The sequence below is a fragment of the Cuculus canorus genome, chromosome 2, assembly GCF_017976375.1.
Source record: "Cuculus canorus isolate bCucCan1 chromosome 2, bCucCan1.pri, whole genome shotgun sequence".
Classification (NCBI taxonomy): domain Eukaryota; kingdom Metazoa; phylum Chordata; class Aves; order Cuculiformes; family Cuculidae; genus Cuculus; species Cuculus canorus.
In genome coordinates this window covers 90,151,668-90,170,730 of record NC_071402.1, presented here as the reverse complement: position 1 = coordinate 90,170,730, position 19,063 = coordinate 90,151,668, and the positions used below count along the sequence as shown (strand labels likewise).

The following is a 19,063-nucleotide window of genomic DNA, read 5'->3' as shown; positions in this document are numbered from 1 at the left end:
TGTGAGTACTGGAGACTGCAAATGTAGCCTCCATTCTCACCTTCAAATAAAAGGCAAATAGCATAATAATTCTCCTCGTATTAGGTGTATAAGTATTGCAGTATGAATTGCTTTTAGTGAATGTGTTATTAAAATGGAATTTAATTATTCTCATAGGTAAAAATACATTACATTCTGTAATTCAAATCCCCACACTCACAACTGGATAATTAAGTGCACTTAAGTTAATGGTGAAAGTGTAGGGTAAGAAAGGTTTGATTACTATTTAAGCTTCCAGCAAACTACAAGAAATGTAATTACATCTTGCACTTTTAGAGGACACAGGATTGGAAGGGCTGCCAGTGTTACACTCTAAGGAACTTGGTTCCTTAAACAGTGCATGCAAAATCCTTGTTTAAAACGGTGAAATTACTGGAAAAATCACTGCATACCAATTCAAGTTCTGAGAATGTATGCTAGGAAACAAACATCCTTATAAATATTGCAGGACTAATTTGTGAAGAGTGACTACTCCATCACTAACATTTTTACTACTTTTTTACATTGTAGATACATTTTACATGGTAGATACAACACCACTGCTCTCCTAATTTATGCCATCTGCCCCTGCTTTGAAGATTACCACCCAGATTCTCTCTCTGACCGCTGGTGGTTGGGAAGACTTTAGTATTATGTTTGTATCCACTTGCCCTGTCTTTACTCTTGGCTAGGCATCCTGTCACTGATGGAGACAGCAAACGGGAGAGCTGGCACTGTGGTCCAGCCTCAGAGTTGCTGGCTCTTACAGCTGCACCTTCTGTGCTCAACCAGTTCCGTTTACGTTGCAATACTCATTAAATCTCTCTCTTGGCACAGTGTCAGGAGCTTTGTTGGATTTTGCCAAAGCAGTGTAAACAACAGGAATAGTTAAAACACAAAGGAATGATCCTGTGACTTACGTACAATGTCCACTATTATAAAAAGTATATACTTTTTCCTTAGAATAGAAGGGAGCTCAATAAATATCCAAAGCTGCAATATCTTAGCAAAAACAAGCTTGTTTTTGTATTATAGCAAAAAATGTCTCTTCCTGACCCCAACATGTTAGCAAACTATTAGCCTCAGCAGTATACATAAACATTTTTATGTTTACATATACTGAAGTTTGCCATGACTTTTGCAGGATAAACTTGGAAACAGTACTTTGAGAGAAAACTAACAACAATTTGTTTAATATTCATAACTATTTAAAGGGCAGGCAATTCCTCTTGCGTATTACAACTTCTCAGGAGATTTTACTGCAACTGAAAGCTCGGTTTCAAAATGCCCACACCTGTAAGAGGTGTGGCCGTCCTGGAGGAAAGCAACCCAAGAGAGCAGCATGTGAACACTTTACATACAACGCTGAAACAGGCCAAGGAGGATTTTAACTTACTAGCCACATTTCTAGAAGACTATTTCTATATAAAACTTCACCAAGTTCCCAGGCATTAAAAGCACTACTTTCACTCTCCAATATCAGCAGGCAGAAGAATAATTTCATGGAGAAACACAAGTACCTCAACGTATAGTTCCCGTCATGCTATATAAACGCATCTCTTAGACACCCAGCAAGGACCATACGTACACATCAACAGAGTCATGAAAGAGCTGTGCGCTGACTGTTTTCCTGAGTTTTCCATAATGTTCTACAGTGAAATCCTGGCATTATTCACGTCCAGAATGTACCGATCGCTTTGTTCCACGGTTCTTAACACAGGCATAATTATTTCATACTCTTAGGTATGTTTTTCTTGATGACCTTTATAAAAAAATAAGGAAGGCGTGTAGCTCTTTTATCGAGAGTTTGCATTCTTACTTTTTCTTTTTTTCAGTATTTTAGAATATAAAAATAGTGCATGAGCCCTTTATGTGGAAGCAAGAAAAAAGAGAGAGACACCAATAATTCTTCCAGCACTGTGTATTTTCTACAGCTGTGAGAGGAAAACATTTGGAACTGTCAAACCTGTTACAGAAATGCACCTTCAAAGGATTCTGCAGCTTACACGGGAAATGAAGTATCATCAGTGTGTTGCGAGGGATGCTTCTTTTAAACTACTTACCTTTTCTACTGTTAAGCCTGATAGCTACTGAGGCTTTACAAGAGAGGGAAGTGATGGTAAGTAGTGCATTCAAATGACTGTTCTTCTGCGTTCGCAGTAAGACAACTATGTAGACCTGTGAAGAATGTACAGGCTTTCTATTGAAAGAGTGCACTCCATAAATATTTATACCAGTCTCTGGCAATATGCTAATCTAAGGCAAGTAATTTTCCCTCTCTTGAAAATAATCATGAAAAACAATTAAGGTGATTTAATTACTGCCACACATAGACAGCAGATTTTGAACTCTTTGACAGATGAACATTCATCACAGTGCCATATTATCCTAACCCCATTAGACAAGACTCTGAACAGAATAGACAATTAAAGCTAGATCATTTCCCCTACCTTCCTGCAGTACTTTGGGCTGGATCCAAATCCCTGGGAAGCCAATGGGAGCAGAAGCCAGGCTTTTCAAGTACTGACTGAAAGCCCCAGTTTTAAATAAAACAGAAGTAGTTTGCATGCAAGTTTGCAGCTCCTCATGACACTAAACTAAATTTAGCTTCACAGTCCTTTTCTGAATCATTTAAATCTCAATTTAAATGTAAGTGTAAGCGGCAAAAAAATTGCTTAAGGAAGATTTAACTTTGATGTCTTTCACAGTTACGTGCTGTAAAGTTTCAACTACATTAAACTTTTTGGGTTTATATGCACCTTAAAACCACTTGGCAGCCATTTCTCCCATAAGCCCTTAATCCATGGAGAAAATGGAAATATGCATAAAATGAAAATCTTGAAGCTGGAGTTTTTCTGAGTGCTAGCAAAGATTTATCATCTGTTAAGTTAGGGGAGGGAGGACATTTAGGAGTACATCCTCCGAAAGTTATGCTCTGAATCTTCATAAAATACTACATTAACAGTAATGCAAACAAGCAAGAAGAGTGCTTCACTTAGCTGCTTCATTTTGAGTATATTTATTTGAGAATAAGGTTGCAATAATGCCATATCTCAACCTATGACCACGAGCAGCAGCTTTGCTGATGTGGGTTTGCTGGCGTTCAGTACACGCGTGGTCCAGATCTGATTTTTACACTACTGCCCAATATAATCTTTGCTAAGGTCTGGCATTTCTGTAGCTGCCAGTAACCTCATCCATGAAAGTACAGAGAACTGTGTGTAGGCAGTCTTTGAAACCTGCTTTGGAAATCTCTGCTTCTATAACATCATAAAAGCTCAGAAAAGGACTGTCTATTAAAAAGGGAGTATGTTTGATCCTCATCTGAGAGAGGTTGGCCCTTTTCATTCACAAAAAGTAATTCTAAATAACAGCACTTCACCTATTATCAACACACAAAAACTGTTGTGCTTTAATTATTACAATTTGCAGGATTTTAGATTGGCACTGGTTTTCTGAATCATTCAAAAGAATTTTAACGTTTAGTCTCAGGAAATAGTTTCTTGTGTTTTGAATTTCACATAACGTGTCTGAAGAGAACACGTAAATGTTACATGTTCTGAAATTGGATGTCTTACACCCCTTACTCATAGTTCACAATGTGCCAGAGAACCTTTCTAGCCCTCTATCAAGAAGCACAGCCAGCTGGGATTCTTGAAGGTACCAGCTCTGCACCTCTGCCCAGGCACAGCCATCAGAATACAGCCACTCCTTTATATTCTCCCCTCCCATTTTTGGCAAAGTTTCCTTCTCTGAAGCAATTAATAAACAAATCACAGAATAAGGAATAGGCTCCAGAAGCCACAAACATTACATTGTACTTCAATGAAGCATCAATCTTAATGCTGTTAGTATCACATGTATCAGCTTAAGAGCATGCTATTTCATTGAAACGACTTATCTGAATAAAGGCAAATTCATACCAGATTATTCCGTGTAATATCCTGTAATCCTGTAATGCACGATAGTTTTAAAACAAATTTATGTAGGGCAGTAGCAGATTTCATTGCTCTTTCTTAAAACCTTTCACGCTTTTGGCAAGAGTTTACATGTAACTTGGAGAACAACAATAAGAACTTCTTTCCACTTGCGTGCGTGGACTTTTACTGTGTATTTTCAAAGAGATTAGTACTAGTCTAACAGCAAGATGGTTTCTGAAGGAATTAAACCTCTCTTTATATTTGACCATATTCTCATGCTATGGTAATGTATGGGGTTTTAGTGGAGAGGGAGGGCTGGCTGCGTTTCAGAAGCAGAGTGCATGTTTTCAAAACCGCAGGAACTTCAGTCTGAAGCTCCCTATCTTTTCCCCAGGGAGCCCCGTGTTTCTATCTCTGATTTTGTATCATCTCTCTCACGAGGCAGGTTATCTAAAAACTTGTTTTAAAGTATAAGGAATTTTATAGACATGCAAATTTTTCTATGGTGCTTATAGTGGGCTTTGAGATGTTTTATATCGTCACAGGAAATAAAGACCTGAGAAAACTCAATAGTATGCTCTGTTTTTGAACGGAAAATAATTGCCCAAGGTCTTGCTGAAGAACATACATCTGTGTCAGAACATTTTCTGCCTTTTTATGATTTTCCACTTATTTTTTATCTAAAAAAATACTAACCCGAATTTTGAGATACTGTATCAGAAGAAAACAAGCAGAGTCAAAGCCACAGAAGAGCCAGAGCAAAATTCAACCAGAACCTGCCCGTTTTCCACCCATGCTAGTAAAGCACTCTCACATCGCAGCTCTGCGCAAGGTGCTTATTACAAGAGCTTACGGGCCCGTCACATACTTGCAGGACGATTTGCCCTGTGGCTCTCAGGACAACAGCCATTTTTGGCCACAGCCCTAAATGCCCCTTACGGACCAGCAACACACCTGGTTATCGTGAGGCACACTCACAATCCCCTCGATGCCCTCTGCTCCGCACACGTCAGGGTAGCGGCACCGCCAGCTTGCAAAACCAGGAAGTATCCTGTTACGTTTTGCTATATAGAAAAAAAAAGATTTGAATGGTGAGCTTTTTAACTTTTTTTTAAAGCTTTTTTTATTCTTACAAACCCATTTTCATTGGTACCTTTTGCTTAATTTCAGGACTTGGGACACCCGTCGTAGTCAACCTCTAGGCTTGCAATGCAAGAGTGAAGACTATAGAACAGTCCAACGGTGTGCTCAGTAAACCGCTTTCCCGACAACATACAAATATTGAAAAATATGTAGCAAAATAAGCTGAATAAATTATAAATAATTGAGAAATGTGGTGCAAAATGTAACACAAGGAGAGCTGAACTAAGGCACTTGGTTTTTTTCATCCGTTACTGACGACACCCTCTCTGTATCGCATTGTCACTCCTCAGTGAGAAGGTCATCCAAATATCAGATCTGAAAATACAGAACTGTGTGTGAGACAGACACCATCTTTCACTTTACAGTGCATTACTCAAAGGTGTTACCAAAGTTCCCTTGATAAACCTGGCATCAGCAAATATTTTAACTCCTCCTTTGTCCCGGTTTCATAACTGTCCATTGTGTGGAAGGAACTCACCAGTCTATTTTAAGCAAAAATGTTCTGCAGAAGTCCCTGTTGGCTGCTATTAGCCAGACGGAATCTACGCACGAGCCTGGGGAAGGCGGGGAGCAGTATCCAAGTGTGCTGAATGACAAAACACAGAGCCACCCAGTCCAGGACCAGATCCATCCTCAATCCAACTGCCTGTTGATCAGAGCTGCAACGGGCACGGCAAAGGTGGGCTGAGTTTGACAGGTGCTCCCAACAGTGAACTGTATCGTTATGGAGTCCATTGAACTAAAGAAATAACAAAGCACACCATCGCTGTCGCAGTGCTATGTCTCTGAAATGAATGCGAGAACGGGAAAACTGGGATGCTAAGTTAATTCCGTGGAGAACACGGATGCGAGAACAGGAAAACGGGGATGCTGAGTTAAATTCTGTGGAGAACATGGATGCGAGAATGGGAAACCTGGGATCCTAAGTTAAATTCTGTGGAGAATACGGATGCGAGAGCAGGAAAACTGGGACACTAAGTTAGTTCTGTGGAGAACAAGAATGCAAGAATGGAAAAACTGGGACGCTAAGTTAGTTCTGTGGAGAATATGGATGCGAGAATGGGAAAACTGGGATGCTAGGTTAAATCTGTGGAGAACGCGGATGCGAGAAAGGGAAAGCTGGGATGCTAAGTTAAATTCTGTGGAGAACACGCAGTTAAGTTTTCACACAAGTGCTCCATGCATCTCTGACTACTCGGGTGAGTGACGCCAAGCCCAAATCAAGACCTCAAAAGTTCACTTCAAGCGGGGGAAAGCCCACACCACTCAGTCTCCTCGTCCTCTCAAACCAAATGGATCCCACGAGCCACGGCAAAGCGATCCCGCGCAGCATCACCCGGGGAGCGGCAGCCAGGGGGGCGGCGGGGTTCTCAGCGGCGGGGGGCGGCGGGGCAGCACCGCACCGTGTAGTTGCGGCCGCCGTTGTTGTCCCAGAACTCGCCCTGGGCGCTGCGGTAGCGGATGGCGAAGTGGAGCGCGCAGCCCTCGCCGAGGCCGGGCGGGACGCAGAGCGCGAAGCCGAAGCGCTCGGCCAGCGGGTCCGGAGCCGCCCCGGGGACGGGGGGCAGCGGGCGGGCGGGGACGTCGACGAAAGAGAGCCACTCGTTGAAGGTGTATCGCACCGTGACCTCCTTGGCGCCGGGGCAGCCCAGCACCCGCACGGTGCCGCGCAGCTCGGGGGGCGCGGGCGGCCGCCCCAGGCAGACGCGCTGGCGCCGCAGCCGCTCGGCGCTGGGATCGGGCAGCTCGGGCGGCTCGGGCAGCGCCGAAGCGGGGACCCCGCCGGGCGGGCTCTGCGGGCGCCGCAGCGGCTCCTCCGCCTCGCTGAAGTGCTTCACGCTGGCCAGGCTCAGCCCCAGCGAGTCGGCGAACTGCACCCGCTTCTTGCACTTCCCGCAGCAGCCTTCGCCCGCCGCCGCGCCTTCCTCCTCCTCTTCCTCCTCCTCCTCCTCCTCTCCCTCCTCCTCCTCCTCCTCCCGCCGCGGGTGTGCGGGGCTCGCCATGCCGGGGCGCCCCGGTGCCGGCAGCCCGGGACGGCACGGCTTTATCCGAAGCCCCCGGCGCGGGACCGGGCGGGGAGCGCCCCCCCACCCCGGAGCCTCCCCGCGGGCTGCGGGAGGGGCGGGACCCGCCGCGACGGGACGGGAGCGCGCGCACGTCCTCCGCCCGCTGGGTGGGCGAGGGAGGGGGGAGGCGAGGGAGCGCTGTGCCTGCGGGCATCTCCCTCCGCATCCTCCCTCCGCATCCTCCTCCATCCTCTCTCCGCATCCCACTCCGCATCCTCCTCCATCCTCTCTGCATCCCCCCTCCGCAGCCCCTCTCCGCAGCCTCCTTCCTCATCGCCCTCTACATCCTCCCTCCGCATCCCACTCTGCATCGCAGGGGGTTGAAACTAGATGATCTTTAAGGTCCCTTCCAACCCAAACTATTCTATGATTCTATGATCCCCCCCTCCACATCCCCTCTCCTCATCCCCACTCCTCTTCCACCTTCCACATGCCTCTCCACATCCCAAACCATTCCGTGATTCTATGATTCTAAATCTGTCCACAAGCTGGCTTACCAACATGTATATAGTATGGTCAGAAATTAAAAGAATGAAGTTATGCTGCATCAGTTGAGAATCCCTGGAAGTGTTCAAGGCCAGGTTGGATGGGGCCTTGGGCAGCCTGATCTAGTGGGAGGTGTCCCTGCCCATAGCAGGGGGGTTGGAACTGGATGATCTCTGAGGTCCCTTCCAACCCAAACTATTCTATGATCCCCCCTCCACATCCCCTCTCCGTATCACCCTCTGCATCCTTACTCCACATCTTGCCTCTGCATCCCCTGGGGTCACATCATCCCAAAATCCTTTGGGCCGTAAAGATCTGATCACTGTCTATGGCTGCCAGGTTGGATGGGGCTTTGAGCAACCTGATCCAGTGGGACGTGTCCCTGCTCATGGCAGGGGTTTGGAACTGGATGATCTTTAAGGTCCCTTCCAACCCTAACTATTCTATGATTCTATGATTCAAGGAGGTTGTAGCGAGGCGGGTGCTGATCACTTCTCCCAAGTGATAGGACAAGTGGGAATGGCCTCAAGTTGCACCAGGAGAGGTTTAGATTTGACATTAGGAAAAAATTCTTCACTGAAAGGGTTATCAAGCAGTGGAACAGGGAGGTGGTCAAGTCCCCATCCCTGGAGCTGTTTAACAGATGGGTGGATGAAGTGCTCAGTCATATGATTTAGTCACTGCACCTGAAGGTATTGAAAAGATGGGTAGATGAGGTGCTTACGGATATGATTTAGTAGTAGACAGGTACGGTTGGGCTTGATGATCTCAAAGGTCTTTTCCAACCTAGCAGTTCTATTATTCTATGACCTTTGAGATCATCGAATCCAACCATACCTGTACAGCACTTCTAAGCCATATCCCTGAGCACCTCATCTACCCATCTTTTAAACACCTCCTGAGATGAGGACTCAACAGCTTCCCTGGGCAGACTGTTGTCAGGCTAGGGGAAAATTCATGGTCATGGGCTGCCGAAGCATGCTTCATTGGTTTTATAATTCTTTATTTTCATCGTTATTTAAGCTTCCACCCATCGTGAGATACCCTGATGAGGGTCAGGATTAGTAGGACATGGCCCAGCATCACACAGGACCAGCAGCTGTGCCCCCGGGATGGGCAGGTGGAGGGGAACCGAGCACCCAGCTGAGCCTCCACTCCCTGTCTGCCTGGGCATAAGTGGCACAGGGTCCAGTCCTGCAGCCGTGCCCATCATCAGGTGTGCATGTCCTGCGGCTGCCAGGCTGTGAGACCCCCTGGCTCTTACGTTTTAAACCCAGTTTCCACTCACCCTAACTGCAGGGAAAAGCGGTCAGACCTGAACTTGAGAAGAAAACCCCAAAGGTATCAGAACACCAAAGGCGTTCACTTTTTAAAGCATGATGTGTTTCTTAAGCAATTCTCTTTACTATTTAAGATCAGGTTTGGATGGGACTTTGAGCAACCTGATCTACTTCCCAACACAAAGGATATTTTACCCACACTTGGTACTGACAGTAATTTGCTTGTGGAAAAACAAGTCCAAAGGCTCAGAGCCACATATGCACATGCAAGGTCAAAATGTCTTCAAAGTCTCCACTTAATAACAAAAAAAAAAAAAAAAAAAAAAAAAAAAAAAGCAAGAAAACCAAAATCCAGTCTTTACCTTTTAAGCAAAGAAAGATAATTAGAATCCTCAGTTTCATTTTCTCAACACGATGTAGTAAACAGCATCCTCATAATAAGATACTGTTATTAGTATGGTGAGATCCATATCTGAGGATTTTCTAAACTTAATTCTATACTTCATGCTTGCCACTACTATTGTCTGGGGGTGAGTTGCATGGATTATTGCAAAAATACCAGATTATTAAACTCCCCTCCTTTCTTTTTCGCATGGAAGAAACTCTAAAGAAAATATGCAAATAAGCCAGTACTTTCTGAAGCAATACACTCCCTCCACAGATTTATCAGACGGTTGTTTTGTTTTTTCATAGTTTGTTTTATTTTTAGTATCAGTTTAGTTGCCAAAAAGCAGCCTCCCGACAGGAGTGAATACAGTGCAGTTCAACTGAGTGCGCAGCCTGGATCTCACAGAAGAATGTCAAAGCAGCAGAAACATCACCAAACAGTTTCCTTAGCAGACACCACCGTGAGGATGTTCTCACTGCGTCTTGACCAAAGAGCTGAACAGTGAATAGTTACTTAAGAACTGCCAAATAATTTGAATCCTGTAGCTTCTGGCCATGCACTTGATATTTGTTAGTACTTCAGTTCAGAGCACTGCAAGGCGAGAAACAAAGGACAAGCGTTCTCCCTGGCACCGACTGTGCTAATGGAAAACATGACAAATGCCAGTTTGCCATCAAGTGCTCTGCGCCACTGCTCTGCTGCAAGCTGCCACGTTCGCCAGGCTGAACTCTTCACAGGAGTGTTCCTTTGCCTTTGCTGACTCTGGTCCAAGTGAGATGCGGTGCCAGCCTTTAAGGTCAGTGTACTAAGCAGCTTTAATTTAATGGTACTGAACCGCAGAATACGCTCCTGACTTACTCAGCTGAGGTCTGCGGTGCAACACAAGAAGAAGGGGAAAATGGTCTTCCAAGCACATGACTGTTGGCAGGGAAGGCACTGGTTTCACTTGCTTTCATCATCATTCCCGACCTGCTGATAGGGAATAAAGCCACGGATGGCAATGTTTGGCCACTCTGCTGTTAGCATTCACTTTGACCAAGCAGGTTGCAATGGAGGGGATTCCTTCCCTGTGCTTGGAAATGAGATCTCATGGCCCCACCATTCAAGGCTTGGGGAACCTCAAATTACCAAGCTGGAAAGAAGAAAAATTAACATATGATGTGTAGGTAACAGTGCCTAGCACTCACAATATTGTCAAGAGTCCTTAGACAAAATAAACCACTTTACCTTCTCAAAGTAATATCTATTTCATGGTGAGGAAAACAGAAATGAAGAAAACAAGAAAACAGCACTTACTTCCTCATGTTGTGTTTATTCCAGTAATGCATGCTTCCTCAGCTTGCCAAATCACTGAGAAATGTTTTAGGCAGGAAAGGGAAAAACCGTGCCATTTGCTGATAAGGCAAAACCATTTGGGCTGCTAGAAATTACAGAAGAATGTGAAACGTTCCAGCAAAATAAGGGACAGCAGAAAGAGAAACTTACTGTAAATATTGACAAGCGTTAAGTAATGTTGTAGCAATTAATATACATTTCTTACATATTACATATCTCTGCGAGACAGGCCTGCAAAAAGGGCTACTGTTTACAGAAATTAAGCAAAATCAGGAATCTGCACTGCATGGAAAGAACCGAAATAAGGCAATTAAATAAGGGAAGTCTTTTAAGTTTTTAATGATAATCAGCGGGTACCATTTTGAAAGGCAATAACCTAAAAACAGATAAACCTTTACAACGGGTCTTCACCCATGTGAAACACTATGCCAGTGGACATTAGTTAGGAAGGCATTCAGTGTTGTCTCTTAAGTATTTCAAAGTGGATTCACTTCAAAGAAAAGGGCAATGCGGGTCTTGGATGTCTAAGTACTATTTACATTTGTTATTAAAGAAAATGCTGAGATAAAAGCAGAGGGATTTCCTAGCAAGAGACAGCAGATTCACAGTCAGGAGTCTTTTTGTATTCCCTGAGCTTTGTCCAGTCATTTTAAGGTCATAAACTACACACAGGACCAACACAGCAACTTCTTTCATTTCCCCTCTCCCTGTTTCCCAACTGCTCACCTTGTTCCCAGTCTGCCTTTAACACACACACATCTTGCAAGAGCATCCGAGTCCTAAGATGGTTACTGAATGACATTTAAAAAAAATGAATGCACAAATCACTGCTAAGTGATCCATGGTTTGCTTTCTCAAGTCTGTTTTTTGTTTGTTTTTGGTTTTTGGGTTTTTTTTAAAGTGTATCTCCAGAAAGCTGCAGAACCACATCTCTTCCAAAGGTTTCTGATGAACATTAGGATCCAGGTGCTCGCATATAAAGCCTCTACGTTTATACATATGTTTTTTATTTAGCAATCCAGGAAATATATAATTTGGATCAAATTCTTGCCCTACATTATGCTATTATATTGCTTTGGACTTCAGTGAGAAAGAAGCTCCATCTTATCCAGAATAGTTTCATATAAAGGGAATTCTACTCCCCAAAAATGTTGCTGGGCTATTAACATAGTAATGGGTTTTTTCTTGTTGTCTGTCCTAAAATTCTGGATTTTGCTTCTGCCCTGCCACCTAGCAGACTGCCTCTGAAAAGCAAAACCCATTGTCTCCTTAAAGATCTGTAGGGAAATTTATTCAGACAGAAGATGTGTTTACCTCTTGACTAAGGACACTACAAAATTCCAAATGCTTGAGGTACCCTTCAAAATGAATTCCTAGGAAGTATATAAAACATAAATGACAAAACAACACATCTCTGAACCAGCTTTTTGAGTTGTTAGCACATGAACATTTGATGTCCGAAGCATTAGAATTTTTTTCCCCTTTTTCCCTCTAAGACATTAGGGTTTTGCCCATTGGAAATGAGATGTGAAAATGGAAAACGAATGGAACTTGTACCCACATTAATTCTGGTTTGTATTTCTGTGTTTGTCACAAGCAGCAATGCGTGTAGCTCAGTCAAAATCAATAGTGGCATGAACCCATTTGGACTCTCAGAGGACAACAGAATTGGCCAGCTGGTCAGAAGGACCTTCATGACATCAACTGGTGAAGCCTGTGCTGATCTTTAGAGTCATGTTTGATGTGGCATAACTGAATGGTAACCTGACCTCATCAAATCAGATACCTCACTGTCTTTGGGGAAAAGACAGTTGTGCAATATATGCTGTTCTAATAACTCCTGGCAAATGCAGGACAACCTTTTCAGTCCAACTATCACAGCCAGGTAAGTTGTACGTCACTCTCATTTCTTTCACTTGGGTTAAAACAGGGGGACTATGCTTTCCAAGTAATCTCGCTCTATAAATCCTACATTAAAAATTGTTTGCTTGAATGTGTAGTTTTTCAAACTGTCTAAAAAGGAATAAATTCAACCCTGTCTCTTTGCAGTTCCCCAGGACTGCCTCAGTTACAGTTTGTTCTCAATTGCTAAGCTATGACAGTGGATAGCAAAACAGGTACCTGATAGAGTATATTGTGTAAGAGAATGTTTATCGCAGTCATTTATATTGATTCTCGTGACTCGTGAATATCATAGCTTCAGCTGATGTATGTGTGTGTGTGTATATATATATATATACAGAAACTAGGTATCTTATGACACAACATATTACTGCTGAAAGCACAAAAAGAAGACTTCAGAGCTGAATTTCAGTGAATAAAATAGATCATGTAGTGATCTGAACAGATACTTGCATTTCTAAAGAATGTTAATAGTTTTTACAGTAAGAAAAAGTAAAAGTAAGTGCAGAAATACATGATAGTACCATTCTAACAAGTAAGCCTATACTTGAAAACTCAGAAGTGCGTGAACAAGAAACAGGACTGCATGACAGCCTAAAGTTGCAAAAGCAAAGCACTGGCACAATAGTAGCTATCATCAATGGTATACAAATAAAAATCACTGAGATAGCCATGTATGAATGAAGGAATGCTCAGTCCTGCATCACCAGAAGTAAAAAATAAAAAAAAAAAAAAAAAAAGGAGAGCTTTCTATTTCATTGACTATAAATACAGTTATGTTCCACAGTCTCATCGAATTCGGTCCCACAGCTTCAGCACCATCAGAAGGAAAGGCAGAAAAAATGCTCCATCTGGTGGCGTGGGTGCTCATAATTACTTTTAAATTTCGTTCAAGTGCAAATACATTCTTCTACAGCAACAAAATAAAAACCTGAAGTACCTGTCCTTCAAACTGAACAAGCATAGTCTAACACTTTAAAATCAGAAAACACTTTAAAATCATGACTTCAGTTTCAAGCAAACCAGAGCTGAAGCCTTTCAATACAAGGCACACAGGATCCTGTCAGGGTATTAATCTAAGACAGGAATAGATCATCTAACAAAAATAAAAAGAGTGTGTTAGCACACTTCAAGAGGTGACCTCCTGGAGCCTGGCGTGCAGGCAAGAGAAGGCAGGAAAGATTAGTTAGAGGATGAAGGAGGAGCGTGATGTGAAGTCAGGGTTGCAACTCGTCATATAAAAGTTTATGGAAAGTTTACAGAGGTATTAAAATTTTGCTGTATTTCACAGTAAGGAAACAAGCCATTTGTCAGTTACTTGTTTTTATAAGAGACTTACTTCAGTGAACAAATGGCAATTTTGTTTGAAAAGACAGTATTTCTTGTCTTCAAAAGTCTTGCACTGTTCTAGCTGCAACAGATTTGCAATGTCTTATTATGAGAACTAAAGCAGATACTTTAATCACTTTTTCGTGTAATAATACATTTTAGGAAGCTGTTTTCTTATTCTCTGTCTCCACTATGCTTGTGTTGCCTGCACTGTGAAAATGGTAGAGTGCTTGAATGCATTGACAGATGCAGTAGAGGAACCTGGATGCATAGAAAGGCTTAGGTAAAACAAAGATCAAGCTGACCAATACCTGAACTGGATATTTGCAAAGAATTGCTGAATGAACTGGAGTGATGCTGATGGTCAAGTAAAATATTTCGACCTAAGCCTACAAATTATTTTAGCAAGGATTTGATTGTAAATACCTGTGTAGATGCACCATCTAAGTAATTTCAGCGAAGTCACTGCTTAGCAGGATTTGGACATACCTTCCCCCAAGCTGATGTTATAAAATGTTATAAGCATGATAAATTCTAAAACTAATGGGCAAAATAATACTTGATTTAGCGACTAAAGGTCTATGCCTAGTTTCATGTAAAAACTCATGTCTGATACTGCTTAATGAAGAACTCATGGTAATTTCTTCAAAGACCAGTCCCAGCAGCCTAGCCAAAGTTTGTGCTAAACAACAACAATCTCAAACACAGCTAAACCTTGTCCTGCAAACTCAGGGGAATAAAATATACTTTGTTTACTCTTTTGTAGTGCCCACATTTCAGTGGGGATATATGCTGCATTTCATCAAATGGTTACTTTTTTTCTGAAGAGTAGAGCAGAGCTTAGTATTCATTACTAACACACAAAAAAAAAAATCTTATGTTAAAAGAATGTTGAGAATACAGATTTGAGCACCAGTATGTCAGAAATTGCCCCAAGTCACATTGACTTTGTCACCATAATGCAGCCTTTTTCAGTGTACCATTTAGGTTACATCCCTTAATTATGCATTCTTAGGCCTTTTTTCCCCCTGCAGGATTGCTCATTAAGCACACAAGACAGAAGGCTACTCAGTGGTGGTGTCATTGTTTTTCTCTGCATTGCTCAATGTGTAGCTGCAGGCCTTGTTTATTGAGCAGTATTCCAGTCCTGCTTTGGAGATGTGATCGGATTTCCTCACAGGATCCTCCATAGTGCTCAGCACCATGATATCTTCCAACACCTTCAGAAACAGTATGTTACTATAAGATTACATATTCCTGATTTTACCATTAGAGAGCTGAGCTCCAGAAAGATAAAGGTAAAAAGTGCTGATTTATTCTAAGTGCTCACTTTGGAAGTGTGTAACTTGACTTTTGAGGTTGCTTATCAGTATTTAAGATTTTACAGAGGTTCAGAGCATTGCTCATTTTTATTTCAGCTAGAACTGTAAGTGTTCAGTACCTCAGAAATCTGCTGCTTGGGTTCTGAGGGTGGGAACATGCAATAGGTAACCAAGTTAGTTTAAGCAATTTGCATAGATAGCATTGCTAGGTGCTTTATGTCAGGAGTAGCAATAAAATATAGTCCCTTTAGGCTAAAAATCACTGGTCTCCGCGGCAGGACCATCCTTTGACTCCTTGGATTCTTTGCAATTAGATGCAGTTAAACTCCAAGTCCTCCAGCCATGTAACTAGAATGTGATTGTGACATTAAAGCCTTATCAAATAACATTATCATAATTCATGTAGTCATGAATGGGGATTGTGACCTTAATAAAGTTCTTTCAGTGTCTTTGTCCCCAGTACTAGCTTGGCACAGTTCAGGGCAGTTCCATTTGTGAGCCATCAGTAGATAATCCATAGCTCACATTATCATACTGTAAATGTTGAAGTATGTTTAGCTAAATATGTTTCCTTTGCTGGTATCTGGACTACTAATCTACTGCAACTCTGCTTCTGTCCCTATTTTCATATCCAACTAAACCAAAAAGACAAATCCCATGTCTCTTATTTCCCTTCACTTCCAAACTGACAAGACATTTAAAGGCTGCTACTTCTGTGATTTGTCATGTCTCTATTATATGATAGACTGTAAGCGCAACCTAATGGTGACAAAACTGAGTTGTTTATCTTTTTCATTTGGTGAAGAAGGATTCAACTCACTTCATTCTGAAAATATTTCAAGAAGAAGCCACGGTGTATGGAGTTCATAAACAATCCACTTGAAAGAAGACACTTCTTTTTCAAAACAAAGATGTTCCTTAAAAAGAAGCATTGCCATTCACGCCCTGTATAAGCACAATTAAAGTGAACAGAAAGTTTTTACTGCTCTGCGTTATTCTGTTCCCAACAGCAGTAAGTAGGTCACTGTCCACTCACATTGGACATGTTTTTTTATACCATGAATAACTTTGCTGACGTTAAGGGCGTAATTCCAAACTTAACGCTGCTGTAAGCAACCACAGGACATAACTTCAAATCCTCTAAGTAAATCATAGACTGTAGAGTCTCAATTACAAATTGATTTTTTAGCTAATGTCCCTCTCCCCTATGTACCACAATTTCCTAATCATATCCCCAGATCCTTTCAAACCAAGCATCTCAGTTGCAGACCTCAGGATCACTCAATGAAATCAAGAATAGCCAGGCCAGTCTTAGGGAACCAAAATTTGGAGCCCTTACTTATCTTGATTTATTAACTGGGCTGGAGTTACAAGGAGGAGCAGCTTAACAGTGAAGAGGCAAGAAAGAACTAATGAACTGAGCAAGAGTTTAAGAGTAATGGATTAATTTTCATTCTGAATATTGAATGGATTCAATGATTATATTAAATTACCTCAAAGGCCTATTTCAAGAACAGTTTTCCCTCCTTCCCAGTTTTCCTTTTTTACCCATTATCCTGAAGACTGTATTTTATTTTCATTTAATTTTATATGCTGTTTTCTACTTGTCCCGTCAAGTGAAGAAAAAAATGGCATTTCTCACCCCTTCTACAAGAAGGATGCATCCATTCCCCACAGAAGTTGCTTCCTTCTCACTCCAAGAACAAAAGGTTTGTATTGGCCAAATGCAGACTGCTTTTATTTAACTGTGAAGCCTGTCTTACTTTCAAATTTGAAGATTAATGACTTAATGTAGAATTCTATGTCTCTTTCCTGCCATATGTTCAGAGCGTGTCTTATCATTATGGTTTACAACCAAATCCATGTAGTCATAATTTCTTGATTATTTACAGTGGCTGTCTCACTTAAATTATTTAAATTTTAAAATGCCTTTTTTTAACAATATACAGGAAACCCACAACAAATTACTCAGAAAACTATAACAACTGCTATAAAAATGTTAGCATTTACCAAAAATTACTTATACAGAACAGGGAGACCTATAAAGTATTGGCACTGAACTGCAATAAGATGCAAGTTGTTTTCTTTATTTTTCGTGTTTAAGTACAGCGGATAATAGAAGTGAGGTGGTGAGTTTTCAGTTTGTTCTGCAAAGAGCTCTAATGCTCCAGGCACCCAGTGAAGTCTAAAAGCTTATTTGAGGTCCTGTGTCACTTGATTGTCCTGTGTCACTTGATTGTCCTGTGTCACTGCTCACTTGATTGAATGGACGGTGCAGTTTCTTGTCCAGATTTTTTTATCTAAAATGAAATTCCAAGCATGTACAAAGGTTTGCCTGTTCCCTAACTTAATGGGCCAGAAGCAGTAGCAACCACTTTGGCAATAAGTTCATCTGAACATAAACTACTAGCAGTCAGAATATAAAACCAAAAAAAGCTCTAAAAAAAAATATTATTTTTCTTTCCCATCATGGCAATCAGAAATAGATTTGCTGTGAACGCGGTTTGTATCAAATAATGCAGAAGATCCTTGGACCTCAGATAAAGACCTGACCTGTAGTGACACCTTTTCTACAATTTTTTTCTCAAACACTTTATGCATGCAAAAAATAAGGGACTAACTTTCACATTTGCGCAGCTGTTTGGATAAAATTGCATTTATAGGAGACACAATTGTTTTAAATTCACTAAAAGTTAAATTTAAACCAACATTCACAGACTGAATTGCACTTTTGAAGTGGCACTTTTAATATTTAATTGAAAGTATGGATTTAGAACAAGAAACAGGAAGACAAAGTCGTTCTGCAAAAAAACAGAAGTAAGGAAAAAAACATAAAGGTAATTGAGACTGTATGCATGAGCATGGCAGGGAAGAATGAGAGAAAAAAGAAAGCAGACTAGAACAGTCTGCTCACATAACATTTTACTGTGCACTTCTTCTTCGAAAGATTCAAAGTCTGAATTCTCATTTAAGTCTCAGTGTGAGAATGCTGTCTGACACAGAGATACACAGTGACTTCAGTGCAGCTTATGAAAATACCATACTTTGGCACCAAAATACCCATGTACAAGTAATGCTTGAGTAATACAGTAGTCTACAAAAGAGTCCAAGCACTAAAAATATGAACTGGAACGAAAAGGACAGCCTGCCAATAGAGAACAGCATTTTTAAAAGGTTTTAAGTGAAAGTGAATTGAAAATTTAAGTCACAACTTTGAAAGCAATTTATAATATGGCAGGCTATTAAAGTCATGTGCATAATTTAATATATAAATAACTCAGTATGTGAACATCCTTAACCTAATAAAATTAAGTTAGATGGGAAAGAAGTGATTTACTCCAGAATAAGTACGTTGAAACAGGCTTATATGGAAAAAAAAAATCATTCTTAACTTGGGTTTCCAGAATAACTATTTTAGTGTATTTCTAGATTTAAACCTTGACTCTTGCTAAAATGAATGAAACGTACAATTCTAAATCTAAGCTTGCATCCTGCACTTCTGAAAATGCCACTTCCTAAGTCCGTAGATCCTCCTTAAAATGCTGCCCTTCCCTCAAACATGTAGCTTTTTTAAAAACTTAGGTTATTTTAAATTGCTACATGATTCTCATTGCTTACTTCCATAACTAATAATGAAGTGAGAAATCGGGCACTCCAGGGACTGCTTTTTGACTACCTGTGTACAGGCTGGGTAGCTAGGGCAAGCTTGCTATCCAGCCATGGAGAAACAGGTTTCCAGCTGGCTGACAGGATAGGTTCCTCTCTCTCTCTCTGGCTTTCTTCCTCTGCTGACACCACCTTCTGCTTTGTGCTTGAAATAAACCAACCACATGACTTCGATGGTGAGTTGCGAAAGGATAATTGACGTTTTACT

The 19,063-nt window shown here is 41.5% G+C and overlaps 1 protein-coding gene across 3 annotated transcripts; it reads right to left on the bottom strand.

Annotated features, from left to right (window-relative positions):
* Positions 1-143: 143 nt before the first annotated feature.
* PPP1R3G (protein phosphatase 1 regulatory subunit 3G) lies at positions 144-8,296 on the bottom strand. 3 transcript variants are annotated; one of them, XM_054058829.1, is made up of 2 exons: positions 4,893-8,296; positions 144-1,780 (listed from the first exon to the last, which is right to left on the bottom strand). In XM_054058829.1, the coding sequence occupies exon 1, from the start codon at positions 7,334-7,336 to the stop codon at positions 6,452-6,454; it is 885 nt and encodes a 294-aa protein (XP_053914804.1). In that variant the 5' UTR covers positions 7,337-8,296; the 3' UTR covers positions 144-1,780; positions 4,893-6,451. The 3 variants fall into 3 exon arrangements, with proteins under 3 accessions (XP_053914804.1, XP_053914805.1, XP_053914806.1); XM_054058830.1 differs by having other exon boundaries at positions 144-5,396; positions 5,560-8,296; XM_054058831.1 differs by lacking the exon at positions 144-1,780 and having other exon boundaries at positions 5,683-5,820; positions 6,309-8,296.
* Positions 8,297-19,063: the final 10,767 nt, after the last annotated feature.

Bases quoted from the DNA above. Each gene is read 5' to 3' on its own strand.
- PPP1R3G (XM_054058829.1), bottom strand. From the start codon at position 7,336: ATGGAGGAGGATGCGGAGGGAGGATGCGGAGGGAGATGCCCGCAGGCA.